General features: G+C 41.5%; 1 protein-coding gene across 4 annotated transcripts in view; it reads right to left on the reverse strand.

The window, feature by feature from the left end:
* tbc1d22a (TBC1 domain family, member 22a) overlaps positions 1 to 20,357 on the reverse strand; it is a 131,307-nt gene that overhangs the window by 101,417 nt on the left and 9,533 nt on the right. For all 4 annotated transcript variants that reach the window (XM_028570956.1, XM_028570957.1, XM_028570955.1 and 1 more), the window contains exon 6: positions 6,807 to 6,877. In XM_028570956.1, the coding sequence (XP_028426757.1) occupies positions 6,807 to 6,877 (71 nt within the window). The remainder of the gene's footprint in view (positions 1 to 6,806; positions 6,878 to 20,357) is intronic.

Below are 20,357 nucleotides of genomic sequence, written 5' to 3' on the forward strand. Positions count from 1 at the left end.
TGAGTGGAGATTTTTTTAATAACCGGAAAGATGAAAGTGAAGCATAAATGCATGACGGCTTTGCATGACCTGCCAGTGGTTCAAAATGTGGCAGCACAGTGCTTCCTCCTGCCTCCGTTAATCAGTCTACTGTACATAAACCTCATCTCTTCATTCTTCCTTGCATCAATCTACTCCTCGATCCTTCCATCCCTCTAATGGATCCTCCACTTCACTAATCTCTGTGTAAAAACAGGGGAAATATGCTTGGGGAATCCATTTGGGGAATTTAAAAGGAAATTGGGTTTTTTCTCGCAATCTAAATGGATTTCCACTAAGCAGGCGCACATTATTCTGGAAGCAGAATGGAAACAAACTGTCCCACTACAGGCATACAAAAGTTGAAAAAATAAAACTTCACTTCTTTCGAAAATGCTTTTGTCGCTTTTGGCGTTTTTCCACTACATGGTACCTGCTTGACTCAGCTCGACTCTACTCTCCTTTTTTGGTTTTCCATTACGAGAAAAACTCCCTGGTACCTGCCAACAGGTACTTTTTTTTAGTGTCACCTCCGTCGAGGTTCCAAGCGAGCTGAGCCGATACCAAAAGGTGACATGAAAACCTGCAGACTACTGATTGGTCGGAAAGAATCGTCACTAATCACTGCGTCATCATTGCTAGCGACAGACGGGGGTGTCCTGAACAAACCCGCCATTTTTAAATAGTTTAACCAGCGGATTTTTTTTGCTGCCTCCGGCTTCTTTTGATACAAAATTAGTCTTCTGGCTGCGGCAACAGCCACATGCCGAGAATCAAAAACACCACACCTTCGACGTTCTGTGTGTGTGTATCGAGTTAGGTCGCGGCAGTTTCCTGCGGCGTCGCTATGACGACCAGCCACGCCCAACCTCACGCAGGAGGCGATACTAAATCTTCAATGGAAAAAGGAGGACGGGGCACCGTGGCCGAGTCGAGCAGGTACCACGTAGTGGAAAAACGTCATTTGTCTCTATGTGCCCACTTCTGGTCATCTGGTGAGCTGAGATTCGCTACATGGTTTGAGTTTGGAAACATCCACATGAGAATCAATTTGACATTGTGAGATTTAAAATGACTGCAGGACCTCTTTCTTACCTCACATGTATTCAGAAACTTACTTCGCTGTAAGGTTCTGGAGAAATTAAGACAATGGATATGGAGTTATATTACTGCCATTAGTCAAGAGCGCATTATTTCAATTTGAGAGCATTTCTCACTGATATTACGTTCAGATTTCTTGCTCTCACACTCAAATAGTCACTGCTCATGCTTAGATTTGCTCTGCTTGTGCTCAAACTTTCTGCTTAGACTCAGATATGTTGTTGTTTGGACAGATTTCCTGCTCTCAGCTTTGAACCTTCTCCTCGCACTCAGGCTGATTCTGCTCGCTTGCAAATTTTCTGCTCTCGGATCTCTCCTGCACACTTGGATTTTTTTGTGTTATAACCCTGCCAAAAGTCAACAACCAATAGAATGCCAGCTGTAGTGTTGACCAATGAAATGATCCCTGCCCCGTTGAGGGTGCGTTCACTTTACGTTAGAACGTTTGTTGAGGGCGGCTGCACTGTAACCGATAACTGTAACCAAGTTTATATATCCCCGCGCCGTTCATTGCTTTATTGTTTTTTAATACCTGTTTATGAAATGAAAATCGAATGAACGAAAAAGTACACAGACCAGACTGATATGAATTCATCATTTTCAGACTAATGCTATATGAAGGAATGAAGACTAAATTCTGATGAACAACACAACAGTGATGCAAAAACTGACACTAACAATCCAGTTTCTGGTGTTCTTTCAGTTATGTTACAGTTTAGGTTCTACTACTGGCTCTAACATGAAATCAGCCAAATCCCAGGAACATGGTTAACCAAACGAGGAAAAAATACAAAGTGAGGTCATCACATATACACATACAGTCCGTCATATGTCGTTCAATCTAGCTATACAATAAAGAAAATCTATTTGTTTATGGACATCAAGCTAGGCTATATGCTAGCGCCATATGTTAGCTAGCTAGCTAGGTGCTTAAGTTATGTTACTCACCCTCGTAGTTGTGGACATAACTTCATATGTCCAACTTCAAAGCTTTCTCCCGTTTCCTGATGGCTGCAGGTGAAAGTGCGTCGACCATTCTGTGCACATTGTTGACATATACTTATAATAAAGCAATGAACGGCGCGGGGATATATAAACTTGGTTACAGTTATCGGTTACAGTGCAGCCGCCCTCAACAAACGTTCTAACGTAAAGTGAACGCACCCTCAACGGGGCAGGGATCATTTCATTGGTCAACACTACAGCTGGCATTCTATTGGTTGTTGACTTTTGGCAGGGTTATAACACAAAAAAAAATCCAAGTGCGCAGGAGAAACCGAGAGCAGAAAATTTGCAAAGCGCAGAATCAGCCTGAGTGCGAGGAGAAGGTTCAAAGCTGAGAGCAGGAAATCTGTCCAAACAACAACATATCTGAGTCTAAGCAGAAAGTTTGAGCACAAGCAGAGCAAATCTAAGCACGAGCAGTGACTATTTGAGTGTGAGAGCAAGGTTTTGAGCGCGAGCAGTGACTATTTGAGTGTGAGAGCAAGAAATCTGAACGTAATATCAGTGAGAAATGCTCTCAAATTGAAATAATGCGCTCTTGGCTAATGGCAGTAATATAACTCCATAAATGGATTGCATCTGTGGTTTTCCAAACTAAATGACCAATAAGAGCCAAGTAAGAGGTGCGCTCATCAAGTCACGTATACTGTAGAAGGGTTCAGGTTGATGTCAGAGCGGCTTCAAACTTAAGTATATAAAACCATATTGAGTGAGCTGACATTGTGGTCTGGCAAAGCTTGTGCCATGGACGGCAGTCGCTATTTTACATCCTAATTTCACACTTATATATCTTTATCTTGAATGAAACAGAACTTTTTTTGTTGTTGATCTATTTAAAAACAAAAAGGCTTTCTCTGATATCTACCACAATGCATATTTTTCCACCATACATTACCAGGGCTTCACTGCTTTACTGATCAGACTTTAATCTCGTGTTTTTTATGTCATATTCATAAAAATGACTTCCCCTTACTTAGTCAATAAGTAAGTTCCTCCTTTATAATCCAGAGGAGGAACAGATACTACACAGTAAGCAGTGCTGCTTGTCACACGTTTTCTATTGGGGATGACCCATCCCATGACCCAGATATAGTAGGCAAAATGCAGAGTTTCCATTTCCCCACACATACACAAAGTAAAGATATACAAACAGCAACACCTTTCGATTCTTGGTCCTGTGATCTGTTTAGAAAAAGCACTTTGCTCAGGTCTTAGTAGTTAATTTTGAGAGGTGACAATGGATCAGCACTCATGAACTAAGCCTAAAGTATCCAAATAGAAAAGGAACTAAATGTTCTAGCCGAGTTGCGAGATGCCTCTAAAGATTGTGCATACCGAGGGAGGTTGATCACATGTCTGCCTCATATGAAAAAAATCAGTGCTCTTTTCTCTCAGGCGATATAATTATGTGTTGTTGTTGTAAGGTAACAGTTGAACATAATAATATCTAACTCTGTCCCAGCTGCCGCTGCTCACTGATACATCTCACATAACCCTTTAGTATTATCAATATTTCCACAGCCAGTTAGTTTTCTCCTCTCCCACCACTTCACATTTAACTCCACACTCCATTAGCAAGTGTACATATTGCCACAGGCTGACATTCTTTCACAAAGCAGAAAAGCCATTTAATTTCTCTTTTCTCCTTCAGGCTCGGACACAAACTGCTCTTTTTTTTTTTTTTTTTTTTAATAAGACGGTATTATTTCTTAAATAATAGAAAGTTCAACTGGATGGGTTTCTGAAGCCAGGGGCAACCTGTGGGGCCTCTTGCTCAAATAGTGAAAAGGAGGTAGAGGGAACTATCCAGTCAAGCTAAATATTGCTTGCTCTTTCTTAACCTTGTTGGAGATGTTGTTGTTATTTTGTTTTTTTTTACTGCTTTTTAATTTCCACACAGGCCAATAACGGTGCAGAGAGTTATATACGATTTCTGTGATGTGGTGGTAAATGCAGGCCATTAGGGGAGCGTTGCCGAGCTCAAACCGGAATGGGAAACCTCGTTTCTCGTCTTTGTCAGGTAAAGAAGAGCATGGCTCAAGCATGCTTGCTGGAGGGGAGAAAAAAAAAAAATCAAATAAGTTGGTGCACCCTGGTGAGCAGGAGAAGGGCACAGGGGACACAACCTGAGTGAAGTTTTATTAGGTGCCTCTGCCAAGTTTATGGAATGCAAGCGTGGGCTGTGAGTCTGAATGTGTGTGTATGTGTGTGCATGCGTGCTTCCCAGACGGAGAATAGATTTTTCGAGCCTGATCCCTCCCATCTATTTCTCCACTGGATCACACCACAGACAGGACAGAGAAGGCAGTCAAGTGTTATGACACTTCAGAAGATGATGATTGCTTTTGACACTGTGCCCACTTTTCGCTAGAATCCAAACCATGGATTTAACCCTGGGATAATTCACGCTGCATGAGGCCCTGGAAATGTGGGGCTGAGATAACTTCAGATATGGATCTGAAGTTTGCACAGCCAAAACGCCCCCTATATATTTAATCAAAGTGATCTGAACATACACGTTTTCAATGAAGATTTTAGTTGTATTTCCATTAAACTGGATAAATTCTTAAAATCATGTCCAACCTGTCCATGTCCATGAAAAACAGAAATATTACATATATCTCGGCTTGTGGGGACAGTGTTGGATAGCAAAGCACCGGCTTGGTTTTTAACAAAACAGATAGAAAGTTGTCATTCAAATATTAGTCTCGCATTGCAAGACCTACCTCCACGGCACTGTGGAAGAGGGTCTGGCTAGTCTACGCAGCATTCCGGGATGGGAGAAAAATGTGCTCTGGTTTATTGGCATTCCTTTAAACCAATCACAATCGTCTTGGGAGGCGCTAAGCCCCGGACACAATGACGGTGCCTCTGCAAAATAGCCTCGTGAAGGAACGTGTTTTGGTGGAACGTGATTATTCAAAGGATGTTTTAGAAAACGCAGATTGGACAGATAGTCTAGCTAGATGTCTGGATTTACCCCGCAGAGATCTGAGGAGCAGTTAACCATAGTCCTCATAAATCCACCGGAGTTTAAAATGCCAACACAAAGAAAGCAGAAGGTGTGAGACATCCAACCTAAAAAGAGGGACATCCAGCAGAATTTCCAGCGGCACGTGGAACGTCGTCGATTTAGACTATTCAAATATTAAGATTGTCTCCTGAACTGAGGAAATAAACTGGCTCTTAAGGAGCTGCAGGGCTTCGAGGCTTCATAGCTTAAAGAAGAGACAACAGACGAGTAGACTACGGCCAGAGAAGCCTGGAACCCTCCAAAGAATTCAAGCTTACCACATTGGATTTCTCTATAAAGACAAAAGAACTACCTTTTTACATCTAGCTTTGAATCCTGAAGAGAGTCCATATTTTATACTTAAAGATGTTGGGTGAAGTATGACTTTGAAGAATTTGTTGGACATTTTGGCAAATACACTTATTTGCTTTCCAAAGGTTAGATGAGAAGATCGATACCACTCTCATGTCTGTAAGGTAAATATGGAGCTAGAAATGGTAAGCATGGGGAAAGAACTAACCTAGCCCTATCCAAAGTTCCAAAATCCAACTAGCTCTAAGGCTGTATTACCCAAAATGTGGAACTACTGCTCGTAATCCCACAACCCAAACTTTCCCCCCCTCTCATTTCTTCCTTTTTTTGCTTTCTGAACGGTTATTTTTGAATGTGGTTTTGTCCCTTTGTTCCTCCTTCAGGCGATAAAACCATCATTTATACAGGCCGCAGGGTAGCTGCGCTTTGAAAGCCCAATGTTTACTGCAGTGTATGAACACACACTACCCCACACATGCACACATAATGTATATACTCACAAACACTCACATTTGAACACAACCTCCAACTAACCCTTAATGGGGTGTTATCTATGGTACATTAGCTAAATCACCCAGATACACACACAAATTGTCAGCTGGAGTGCTGAGGTGCCCCTCCCGTTGCCAGTACCTGGCTGCCTACACTGCAGCCAATGCTTTGCAACGGCATACGGCGTTATGAGCCCTCACTTCAGTACAGTACCAAACAAAGCAGCAGTTACCGGTTAAAGCACCCAGTCGGTAACCTCCCACCACCAAAACACACACACACACACACACCTTTAATGACATCTTTTCTGCAGCACATTAGCTATTGTGCGGTAATTAATGGGAAAGTCATGGTGTTCAAAAAGCCAGTCTTCTCTCTGCAGACTAGGAGCTGTGCACCACAACAATGGCTTAATGAGTAAACACACCGCATGTCTGATGAATAATTTATTTGTGCCTCGCAATTAATTTTCCCTATTGAAGTCTGAAAAAAGCAGGACTGTTACCAGTCTTCATTAATCAAAAAAGGGAGGGGTTGGTAGAGGGAAAATGAGAGCAACTTTTTGTACATTAGTGTGCGTGTGTGCCTAAGATCCTCTGTAATGTGGTTATTATTTGTGCGATATTATCTGTGCAAGTGCGTGTATGCGCCTACGCGTGCATTTGATGAATCTGTGTTTTCACTTGCAGGTTTAAGTATGAGGTGACGTAGGTTTTTGTCTTTGAGTGTGTTTCTGTGTGTGTAAATAAGTGTTTTCTAAGTTTTACACAAATTACTGTTTGTTTCAACGTGTGTGCTGATGCCTTAATGTACATTAAGTATGTGCAGCATGTATGTGAGTGTGTAAGCGGTTTATAAAACTTACCGAAAGGAGCTTCCACGTTATCGGTCGGACCTGACGCGGGATTCCAGACCAGCTGAGTTTCCGTAGCTCCTCTGTAAAACAACAACACAAATTCCAGAGGGTCCATTTTAGATTCATCACAGATACTTTTTCACACAAAGACTTTGATTTCCCTCTCATCTCGACCGATAAATGGCAGGCCGCCATTATGAGCCAATATCACTGTACAGTACAGTTATCACCAATATTATTATTCTCTCATTGACCTGGACTCACACCAGCACCGGACTGCATTAAGCTGTGCAGAACATTTTGAATGTTATTCTCAAATATTGACATTAGTTTTAGCCTCAAAAATCAATTATCAGTTGAGCTCTATTTCCCTTCCTTAATTTGAACCTTTCTAAACACCGATAAAGAATTATGCAATAAACAGCCAAAGAGATATTGAGATGGAAGTTAAAATAAAAAAAATAAAAACAGCTCATGTTTCACCCCTTTTGTTTCACCTGAAAACATATTCAAAAAAACTATTCTTAAGAACCAAAACATCAAAGTGTATTTACAGTGTATGCTAACAAATATAGCCTTCCTGTGATAAAAAGGAATCCATTTCCCATGACACAAAATTATCAGATTATCAAAAATCAATCAATCAATCAATCAATCAATCAATCAATCAATCAATCAATCAATCAACTAACAAACCAACCATGTCCTCACTTCCTAATAAACTTCCCACCATGTCTCTTTTACTTCACTGAAATCATCTGATGGGTTAGAAGTGGATTATTAACTAGATTTTCTCCAGGCCGGTTGGGAGATCCGGCAGGCTATAATGTAAAATAAATGTGATGGAGGGGTTCAAATTGAACTTTTAAATTGGCAGAGTAGTTCCCTTTGGGTCCATGAAGACCCAGAAAATATGGTTTAATGCTAGGTGTTACACAGACATCCAACCCATATCTGTCTCTCTCTAACACACACACACACACACACACACACACACACACACACACACACACACACACACACACACACACACACACACACACACACACACACACACACACACACACACACACACACACACACACACACACACACACACACACACAGTGGGAGATTGTGGGTGTAGGGATCATCAGTGAATGGTATTAAGCAACATGTGTCTTCCATTTCATCCTATCTTTAGTGAATTGAACATAACTAGAATACAATAAAAGGTGTAGGATATCATTTGCCCTGCAGCAAAAAGAGACCATGTTAATACATAGAGCTTAAGCTACTGTTTGCAGCAGTGCTTCTGTAACATTTTTTTGACCTTCTTCATGCCATGATGATAGCCTGGCTCCGCCCTCCTACGTACTTATGCTCATTTTCATTTCCCTTCAGTACTACTGCTGCGTTCCTGGCAACCAGTAACTCGTGTTTTCACAACCTTCTACTCGTGAAAGAACCCTGGAACGGCAGTCAAACCCGTAACTTACTACTCATGAACTCGTACCAGATTGTTGTACTCCCAGTTACAGTTTTTGACGTTACACACACAAACAACAATTTGATGCTGTACAGACGCCGTTTATTAACAGTGATAAGTATAAATAAATAGACATATATAGGCAACGTAAAGTAACCTAGATAGCTAACGTCAACGTTAGGTAGCCACTATCTAACGCTAGCTAGAAGGGTTTGTGGTGACTTTGCCTGGAACGCTACCAAGTCGTGAGTCGTGACTTGAAGTCGTAATTTACGGGCTTAAAACTGTGTCCGAAACGCAGCATACGTCTGGGTTCGCGGTATAGTCTTGGGTTTTTTTCCTTCAAAATTTTTGGCGGTCCAATCAGCGAACAGAGGGAGTGGCTGAGAGTTGAGGCCGTGCGCTAGAGTTGCGGCGGACAAAGATGCAAGCGAAGCCATTCAATCCGTTGTGGCAACGCTGCCGAATATCCAGAAGTTAAAGACCGAGCAAGAACAATCTTTGCTGAGTTTTGTTGGTGACTATGATGTTGTGGCCCTCCTCCCCCTGGGCTTCGGGAAAAGTTTGATTTTCCAGCTCGCTCGGTTAGTGGTGAAGGAGTTGGCTAAGGCTAACGCTAGCGATGCTAATGCTAAATATAAGCCGATAGTTGTTGTCGGTCTATCCTCTTGTTGCACATGCGCACGACATACGTCACAACCAAACGTTAGCGATTGGTTAAGGCAGATCCAGAGTGGTTCTGGGCAGATCCAATAGTATTAAACTTCAACAGAGTACCCGCCTTCAAAGAAGTTAACACTTGTCAATGGAGAGGGCCAGACTCTGTGTACAAATGAAATGTACGGGAGTCTGGTAGGACCACGCTACCATGATGTCTCCACCCTGTTCATTAAAACAAACAATTACCAATCTGACTGATATTCTGACCCACACTAAAAGCCTTCTTTTGTGCTATAACCAATTCTTTTTGGATAATATATGACACGTTTTTGTCACAACATAAATTCTTCACCCAAATAACTGTTCCTAGAGGGAAGTGAAATCACTGAGTGACCTTGTCCACCAGGAAGCTTAGGATATTTAAGATATATGATGCTTATGAAGCAAAAATGTTCCTGGGTGAGTTCTTGCAAACATTAACACATCCATTATTCACAGACAGGTCTCCCTCTGCCCGGGCCTTGCAAACCCCCTATTAGCATTCAACAAGACGAGTTGCCACCGCCAAACCGAGGCAAACATAAAATGCAATGGAAATCTCTTCACTTGTAATTGCGTTGTTTGCCCGTTTTACCTGCATTCCAAGAGTGAAGGGAGAAGGGGAAATTAATTTCCGTGCAAATGAAATGGCACTGCCTTAATATACTTTTCGGAGTAAAAAAAGAAAAGAAACAACTGTACTTAATGAATAAGCCAAATTCTTCCTCGACTTATTCAAGGCGCAGGCTGGAAATTGATAAGCCCTTTGCACAGAGTGAACGATATTGATTAGGGCTGCCAAATGACTCTGCCTTGCCTGTTCTTCAAGGCAAATGCAATGGAGAGTCAGAGACAGATAGCAGAAAAGGAAATAGCAATCAGCTAAACAGCAATGGGCTAAGTCCATTGGCTAAATTGAGTGAAACGCATTAGAGCTTGTTCAGCTGATGGGAGAAGCTATTTATTCACTAAAGTTCCTGTGCATCTTCCACTTAAGATTTCTCCCTTACCTTGTCCCCAGTGGCTTTAATTATATAGAAATTCAATACAGTGATCTAGTGCACAGCACGGCTCTGCTGGTTCGGAGGGAGTCAGAGCCCCACAGTATGGGAAAGGTTTCGATTACCTGTGCAGCAGCAAGTCGCTTTTAAAAACATAGATGAAAAAACTCCCTCAGACATGACACAGACCATAAAAGTTGCAAAGCAAAGGTGCTGCAGGTTTCCTACCGATTATCTGTGTCTCTTTGCTCCTTTCCTTCCTCCCTGCTCGAGACTACAACAACAAGTGGAAGGAAATGTGTGAAAGTCTGTGCAAATGGCTAGAAACTACAGACATAGGAAAAACTGGTTTTGCCTCTCCCCAAATCTGTAGCTTTCAGGCGTATTTAGCACTGTGCTTGTAAATTCAATTTGCCGGTTTTCGGAGACTGCCAATATAAAAGGCACTAAAGGGGGAACTCCACAACACAGTATACTAACAGGCCTTATGAAAAAACTGCATATGAAAAAAATAATAATTACACACACACACACACACACACACACACACACACACACACACACACACACACACACACACACACACACACACACACACACACACACACACACACACACACACACACACACACACACACACACACACACACACACACACACACACACACACACACACACACACCTTTTGTGGCTCAAGAGGAAGCTATGTGAAATCAGATAAATTGCCAGTTTAAAATGCAAAACAAATCTGGGGAAGTGGATTTTGAAAGCAGTGAGCTAACATGCACCAGACCTCTGTAGACAGATCCTTATCTCTGCTTGAGACTAGTGGCTCGAGGCTACATTAGCCGGCGTTTGGAGTTGAATTGTGGGTAATGTAGGCAACAGGTTTTGACAAGGAAGAATGCATGGAATTAAAAAAGACAATATCTCTCAATGCTTAATTGATAGGAGTACTCTTTTAACAAATCATTTTTGTTTTATCATGGAAAACTCTTTATCAAGCAACACCTCATGTTAGTGACATGGTAAAATACAATATTGACGCAAGATTGATTGGCACTGTGGTCCTGTCTCTGCGCTGAAATCGTTTCCAGTCGCAGCGTGGTTGGTTAAGAGTACATTCTTTTGTTGCAGGCTCATGAAAGAGCAATTCAGAGCTGTGGAAACTGATTACCACTACTGCATGTCAAAGAACATGTGCATAATTGTATTACATTCGCATTAACCTTCATAGCTACCTTTAACAATACTGCCAGATGAATTTTTATATCTTTGGATCTCTGCCGCCAGTACCGGTGTATGTTTGGATGTCTGAATGCTCGCAATGACGTCTACCTTTTACAAATGTAGAGTGGGACAGCTGCAGTAAAGTTATGCAGGAGGCACTTGCAACGAAGTCAAAGCCTTTAAGGGTCAAATTGTTATCCTACGTGCACCTCTACATTCATTACTCTCCTAACAGCTAGTCAAGGGTGTCTCTCCTCTTGCCTTGAACCTTTTGAACCTTCATTTGCACTGTCAGACAAAGAAATTAGTCCATGAATCTTGTGGGCTCTGGCTTAATTAAACTACGTTATATTTCCCCCACCTAGCATTAATCTCACCATAGGGGGTTATAGAGAGGAGGGGTGAAAGGAAGTGAGGCACAAGTTAGCTAGTCTTTACATCCTGATGCTGCAGTGATCTCCAGAAAGCCCTTTGGTCCAACATTTTGTATTTCAGGAAAGGCTTGTAGAAGAAAAGGAATGGGTGCACTGAAGAGGCATGTTTGTGTGTGGGTAGAAGTGTGCGGAAAGGGCAAGGGGCAAATATTTACTTGGCACCATGTGGCCAGCAGAACAAGCAGATGTGCCAGTTAGACCAATACATCATAGACAGAAAAGCGCACACACAGCCTCTACTTCTAAAAATCGCTGTCTTCCAAACACATTTTCCAGCAGAGAGATGGACCACTGCAGAATCCAAATGAGTTACCCCAACGTGAGCCCAGATGCCTTATAGACCAAGGTAGTGCTAATGCACTGGTACAGTACATGACAAATTCAACTAGGAAATATTTTTTCATCGTATTCTTCCAATTTCACACATTTTAATTAGTCCTGGGCTGAAACGCTGCTTTGAGAGGAGAACTGCATAAGAAAATATGTAATCCATAATCCATCTGTGAAATAGACTCTGTGGTAAATGCTTTATTCTAATGGAAATACACTCTATTCCCCACAATGGGCAGAGACAGAGAGGGCAACGTAGGCATAGTTGGCATACAGGCTAAATTGCAGATGTCGTTTCATTAGTGTAAGGCTAGCTCATCTCTCAAAAAGCATATCTGACTCTCTAGGGCATTTCTTGTGCATTATGAATGAGACAGTCAAGCCCTAGCTGCACTGGAATAAATTAAAGGCATTTCATGACATTTCGAAAATGAATCGGTTGTTTTTGCTCAGCGGGCACTTGTGACAATGTTCTGCAACTGTCCCGGGGGCGACGAGGGCCTAGCTGTTCCCCGTCAGTTTCAGTGAACAAAGTTAATAATGCAAAAAAGCTTTTTCTAGCTGACAAATTTGTTACTCCCTCTATACATAGTAATCTGTACAACTAAAAACTACTAATAGAAGCCGTAAAGACATTCCTTTAACAGGTCTCTATAGGAACAATACAGAGGCAACTCATTAAAACAAAAACTCAATTTACAGTCAATTCACCCCACAGGCAATTATTTCAAAGTATACATATAAAATTGCAAGCGGGGGCAAGTGAAAACAAAATTTCCCTTGTGGGACCAATAAAATATCACGTTATGATATACATGCTTTGGAATTAGTGTGATCACTATTGTGGGCGTTTGTCATGCTGGCAGGCACAGACCTCAGGGGATTGGTCGGGAGGGATGGCCTCAACCCTGGAGGAAGCTATATCCCTCGTTGGCATGAAAAACACCTGTAACATCAGCAGTGTGCAACTCAAGGGCAAATGCTGCTAGTCTTTCCTCTGTGTGTCTACTGTATTCCATTATGCATGAACTTACAGGGGTGCACTCTTGGCTGGAGTTAAGCTGGGGACCACAGGGGGTGATTAGGACTCCATGTACCTTCTGTTGAACACCGAACAACAGCTGCTCTGATGTGGGACCCTCAGAGGTAATGAATGCTCAATTGACTCTTGCAAAATATAACTAATATCTTTTATATCTTATATCTCGTTTGTATTTCAACTTATTTAATCAGCCAAGATACGTATTATCAAACAACAGCTAGTTACAAAGTGAGGGAGGGACACATAAAATGAACACAATGTTGAGTTTCCTGGTGCAGTCCCGCATTAGCTCCAGTGAAGCAGGTGGGGTTGGGTGCCTCGTTAAAGCCCACCTCAACTTGTACATAATGAGGGAGGAGAGAATGGGTGTTAGTCACCTCTCTGGCCCAGATTCTCCCAGCCTGCATTGGGGATTTGAACCACTTACATGTGGGTCGCAGGACTATTTCTTTTCAATTTTGGCTACATAACAAATTTTCAAAAGCAGGGGACTTCTGTTCCAGAGGTAAGAAAATGTAAACATTTTTAATAACGTAAAAATGGCTGACTCCATGGGTGATTCCACCTATACACGGCAAGATCAGATGTGTTTGTAACAGCAAGACAGAGCAGATGTTTACGTTTAGCGTAACGATAGCTTAATCCTTAAATTTGAGAAGCTGGACGCAGTGAATGTTTGATGATCATCAAAATAGTTGCGGAGTAACTTTCCATTGATCGACACATTTTATATATATATATATATATATATATAGACTAATCCTCTCAGTTCTATTATGGATAAGGATGTGGATATACAGTCAAGTGCCACCACTAGAATCATTCATGCATTCATAAAAGACGGTTTGCTTCTGAGTGGACTGTAACATTTGAGCTTGAGAAGCTTAACTGGCCGAGTGAGGGATCCTACTATAAGCGACCGAGCAATATGAGGAGGTTCTGTTAGGAAAAAAATCAAATGGAGTAAGAATGTTTGTGTGTGTGTGTGTGTGAGTGATTTTAAGTGTGTATGTGATACACTTCTTCCATGTCTGTCAGTCAGTCAGTCAGTCAGTCTACCTGCCAGTGTGCATAGCTGTGTATGAAGGCCAGTAAAAAGAATAGAAGACAGCGAGAAGCGCTGTCAGTCAGTGCTGGCTGAGCAGGGAGCTGATGGGAGTAGGAGGGAAGCTGGTTGGCGGGCCGGAGCCATGCACTATTCAGGCATCATTCAGACGAATCGCGACCACTGGGCCAAAACACCACAAGGTTCTTGGCAACACGCACGCACGTGACTACCACACACACCTGCCAAAACTGGGGTTTGGAGCAGAAGCTACCTCAGCAAAACGAAAAAGCAAGACTGCAGCACATATACTGCAGTCTAAAGCACAACAACTTTTTTTTTTTTTCTTTTCAATTCAGTTTCTTTCTCTCTTGCTTTAAATACAGCAATAAGATGTATATGATTCACCGGGAAATGCAAAAGTCAGAACACTCACGTGACTAGTAATGTCATCCAAAGCACCTGTGTGATACCCATGAACAGCTTGGATAATATTGCTATGTTAAAAAGTAGGTAAATGCCATTCATTCTTCCCTTGTTGTAGGCGCTGTCCCAGTGTCATCTGAAGCTATTTTGCCAGTGAGGTCAGAAAAACAATACAATCAGGACAGACACATTTATCATGCAGTGTATTAAAAAGTTAAGCTCCCCTCCTATAAACCTTGAATGCTGTGAGAGAGTCCTGAACGGTCTAACTCATCTAGAGGACAAAGTGATGGCGCCAGGGAGCAGACGGCTCGTAAACTAATGGGACTCTTGTAAAAAGATACTCCCCCCTGGATTATACCTGCTCAGGAGGCCTGATGGATGGCCCAGATGGTTGGGAGAGGACATTGTCCGTAGATGAGTGTACAGGTGTGACAGTGTGTGTGTGTGTGTGTGTGTGTGTGTGTGTGTGTGTGTGTGTGTTAATTATTTTTTTCTTTTACACAATTTCTTGAGTGAATATTTATACTGTATATTGATTTTCCATTGTTACTTTTCCAGGTAATTGTTGTATTGGAGTAAACACATTTACACATTTTAGCTATTCTAAAAAAAATAAAAAATAAACTCATTAAACCAGTGCAGATTTAAAGGATAATGAGCTACCAGGGTGCAACTGGTAGTTGTTGAATTCAGGGAGTATAGTAATGCTAATAGGAATAGGAACACACACACGAGCAATATTGATCTATTAATCATTTAAGCAATGTTTTAAACAAAAATACAATAGTGTATTGGCAAATGTAAATATTTTCTGTGTTTCTTTTGTAAATTGGATATCTTTGGGTTTGGGACTGGTGGTTGAACAAAACAAGCAGTTTGAAGCTGTCACTTTGGACTTTCCTGACATTTTATAAACCTAATGATTAATTAAAAAACTAATCCGTAAGGTGCCCGGATAGCTCAGTTGGTAGAGCATGCGCCCATATATAGAGGTTTGCTCCTCGGTGCAGCGGGCCCGGGTTCGACTCCGACCTGCGGCCCTTTACTGCATGTCATTCCCCCTCTCTCTCCCCTTTCATTTCTTCAGCTGTCCTGTCAATAAAGGCCTAAAAATGCCCAAAAAATTATCTTAAAAAAAAAATCCATAGATTACATTAACTGACAATGAAAATAAAAAATGAAAATGTCAGTGTCTTATTTTAAGTCCTTTGGCAAGGTGATACATGAGCTGATATTAACCATTTCATATATCTGGTCTTTACATGAGCATGACATTACAAACGTCATAGCTTGGTCGCGTGGGCATCGGATGATTCAATAGTGGTATAAAAAGAATAGTTACCCTTATTGTTAGCCTTAAGGAAGGAAAAGAAAGCCTGTGGCATAGAGCAGCTGCATTATGAATCGTGTATAAAAGTAATACCATTTAGGTTGCAGGTAGACCTAACAGAATTAATAACAAAAAGCCTCAGTACAGGTCTGTCATCAGCTTGTCAAATTGAGGCATCATTCTTTTTCTTAAAAAAAAAAAATCACTAAATATAGATAAATAAATTGCAGGATTAAACTAAAACTGTTGCCAGTGGACACTATACAGTATGTATTCCCCTGCACATAAAGCAGCCCATTCCCAGTGCCCAGCAGAGAACAGGTGTGGACTGTAAGTGCTGAAGTGTGTTCAGTCAAGCTTCTCTTAGAAAAGAGAAGATGAGGAGAAAAAAAAAAAAAAAAAACTTTTCACATGGAAAACCACCATGTAACATCTGAATAAACTAAGCCAGACAAGCTGCGAGGCTACTGGCACAGGAGACAGCTGGAGGATGGACCAACCTTTTGCCTGGGGACATGCTAGGGACATGCTAGGAACACTCACACACACACACACACACACACACACACGCACACAAACTGATGTCTCAAATAAAGGAAAGAAACCTGAGAATTCACATGGAAACCTTTTCTTTGTAAAGTTGCCACATTTCCCAGACATTTACCTATATAGACAGCCTAATGCTGCATTCCCTCTTCTTCTACACTTTCCAAGCCTCTGACTCACACACCCCTGACATTGTCACGCATGGACAGTGCTTTCAAACGAGGCATTAGGACCAAGTTAAATTGAATTACATCGCCACTTCCCACTTTGATGGCGGCTATTAACTTCGCAAACAGTGCTGATGGTAAGCCTATCATTTGGCGGCTGCTATGTGTAACAGGATTGCGGATCTTAGCGCTACAGAGTATGCAACGTAGCAGGCCTCGTAACCATAGTTGCTGCAGTGAGGGTGATGGCAGTTGGGGAGAAGCGTATTGGTAGTGGTGGAGGTGTAGCAAAGAGCTGCAGCACCCCCAACAGAGGGTAGAGACACACCGACATGCAGCAAGGCAGAAAAAGGGTGCGTGGGTGTGGGTGTGTGTGTGCTTGTGTGCGTGTGTGCGTGTGTGCGTGTGTTCTTGTGGGCAGTTATTTGTTGTATGTTCGGTTCTTTTCTGTGTTCTTATTGTTGGTCAGTTTCTTTGTGTTTGTATGTTCTTGTATGGTATTTATGGTGCCGATGGCCCATAGCTCGACATTATAGATCGGCTCCCACAGATGTTAGCAAACAATGTGTGGGAGTACATGTATGTGGTGGACTTACTCATATAATTACCACACAAAGAGCAAACAGAAAGGGGCAAAAAAGAAAGCGGAAGAAAAAAAAGAGACAAATAATGAAAGCAACTGATGAAAAGGGGAAGTAAAAGACAGAGTAAGGATAAATTGCCAGGAAGGAGAAGAGGGGAAAGGACCATTGCCATAGCAACAGCAGTATTTCTGCCATCAAGCAATAACTGTTTGATGTCAGATGCAAGCTCTTGGTCTTAAAATCAATTAACAAGATATGCAGGACGTCTGTCAAATCTAGCAGTGACGTATGGCCCATCATGAAGCAAGTGGCTTACAGGAAGTATTTATACACTAAACACAGTCCATTTTAAACAGAGCTGGCAGAAAAATAATGAGTTTTGTTCAGTAGCTGAAAACTGAACAGCTGAAAACCATACAAATATGAAAATAAGAAAATTTGTCAGACCTAATGTTGCATTTGTGAATTTGTTTCCAAATTCAAAAATGCAACAGTGAAAATGCCATGGACTGTTACTGATCACCGATCAACTAATGGCCCTTTTGAACAAAAAGTTCCAGGAATTATGGAACCGGAGGAACTAAACTACGAGCTATAAGTCCCTTTTGTGCATTCCTAGACCAATGACAAATTAAAAGATGACAGTGGTCACAAAGGAAGCAAAACAGATTAATTCTGTTGTTCTTTGTATTTATGTTTATGTGTCATGGGGGAGATAATAAGAGTAGTTCTGGATTGGGTTATGCTGGAAAGTCTAGACATTTTTTTTTATTTAACCTTAATTGAGAACAAATTCTCATTTGCAACGACCGGTCACATTCACACAGTTACACATTCATACCTGGAAGCTGCCCAGTACAACACATAGCCAATAAAAGAATGGACACAAAGACGCCATATACTTTGACGGAGACCACTGATGGCTGAGCGTACTGCGCAGCATCAAACTGAGCTTGACAAAGTAGATGTGACATGAGCAACCTGTCTGAAAGTTGTAAGTCTTCTAGTAGCTGTGTCAGGAGAAATCTCAATCATTCCGAATCTTGCAGAGACGGAGAGCGTAGGTATATGTAAGGAGATAACATAGGCACAGGCTAATTGCTAACTTAAATGCTAGTCAACATTAGTAATTAAACTTAAACTCCTAATGTAAGTCCAAACTGCCTGCAAGCTTCTCCTGTACTATACGGTAATTTCTCTAGTGCGCAACAGAAAGTTGCGTGGTTATGATACAATCGTTAGCCTATTTTTACAAAAATGTCTGCTACATGGCGATAACGTGAGGTATAAGACATTTAGAAATAAACAATGGACAAATAGAGTCTTTAAACGCTTCAGATGTAAAGTTATTCACTGTCAAAGTGACGCCAAAATGAATGGGAGTCAATGGAATGCTAACGGAAGGTGATGGCTTGTTAGCCTGCCCATAGGAGGTCAACTTTCCGGATGCTCGCTTACCCCCTTGGTACAACCACAGTCTGATCTGCTGGCCACTGAGCAGCTACACTGGAGCAGTTGGGGTTAAGGGCCTTGCTCAAGGGCACCTCAGTGGCGGTAATGAGGGAAGGACAAGCGCTGCTATTTTCACTTTCCCCACCCAGATGTTATCCTGTCGCTCTGGGTATTGAACCGGCGAGCTCCCAGTCACAAGCACGCTCCTTTAACCTTTAGGCCACCGCTGCCCATATACAGTATATTCAAGCATATTTGTCTAATCTGGCAGTTTATGGAAAAACATTGCACCCCTCTGCAAATAATGCAGTTGTAGTGAGTGTTGCATTAACATGAAGTGAAACTCATAAAAAGGGACTGGCTGAATCAGTAGGTCCTCTTTTCTCTTTTTCTCAGTTTCCCAGCTGAAATAACTCCATTCCTCACTGAGCATTCAGTGGGCGCTGAGTTCTAGTTCACTCAACAGACAGGCTCGCCTCAGGACATCAGGAATAATTAGCTGAAATCAACCTGACATCAATCACCCTACTCTCACACACGCACAGGTCATCACCTTGTACATGACCTTACATGCTAAACCGAGCGCTGTCACAACCTGTCGCAAGGCTCAATGGATAAGGAGAAGGAAAAGAGGGGGGAGAAACTGACAGGATGGTAAAGATGTGAGTGCAAAGGAGATCAAGTTGGACATATTTAACATGATCAAAAAAGAGAAAAGCAAACACTGACAAGTAAGAAAAACAGGTGGAAATGTGTGTGTGTAAGCGTTATGTCTGGACAATATATTGGTTTTTTTTATCGTCATCGCGATATTAATTGGCGCAATAAATACAAATAGCGAAAGGCTGAAAAGACAAGGGATTTTTTGTGTTAGTTGAAAGAAAATATCAGAAAACCACTTTTAAATGTAACTGTCCTTTTTGTTAGTGGTGCCATTTATATTCAACTCAAATGTTAAATTTTTACAATAACAGAAAATTGGAAATTTTTTCCTTCCATTAGATTTAAATTCAACAAGCAGTTTGTTGTATTTTAGCAGAAAACTGAAAGCAGCACAACTGAGTACACTTTAATATCTTTTAGTTTATTTATCGCAAGTAACATTGTATAGCGCACATTTTTCTCATATCGTGCATAATATTGCCTTTTTTCACAATATATTCCCTTTAATTCAATAGAGTTCTCTTCTGAGTAAAGTTTCACATTCTCGAGAGGCATGCAGAGTTTAACTTCATGCTGCCTAGTGGTGTACAAAGCGGAGGTAGATATACTGTAATGCTAAGTTATGGCAAAATATGGGCTAAGTCTATCTTTTTAGGAAATAACACACTTTCTTACACTGACCAACATGGTCAGACAGAAATAAACAGACATTTGGACTCCAGAGACCGGCAGTCCTGACATGTCGCCGGCAATAAATTACACCGCTTAAGCAAGAAACCAACCAATGGATCATCCCACCCCCCTCTTCCTTTGAGCTCAAGGACAGTCGGTCGAGTTTCTCTTTTACATAAGGTGGCATCATCCCCGCGGTAGAGTCCACTGGTACATGTGGGAAACCGTACCAGTGTTTATGTGTCAGACGGTGTGCTGGGACAATAACCTCCGCTTTAAGGACAAGGAGTTTAATCCGTCTTGTCATCTTCCTCTGAAGTAAAAACTGCAAACATCTGCTAAAATGTAGATTGTATGTGGAAGTAATTACATCAGTATTTCAAACAAGACGCATGCATACCTAAAGACAGCAACTTTCTAAACCAAGGTCTGAAAATGACTCTCGACTATGAACGACCAATTATATTA

This window comes from Perca flavescens, chromosome 23 (assembly GCF_004354835.1).
Source record: "Perca flavescens isolate YP-PL-M2 chromosome 23, PFLA_1.0, whole genome shotgun sequence".
Lineage (NCBI taxonomy): Eukaryota > Metazoa > Chordata > Actinopteri > Perciformes > Percidae > Perca > Perca flavescens.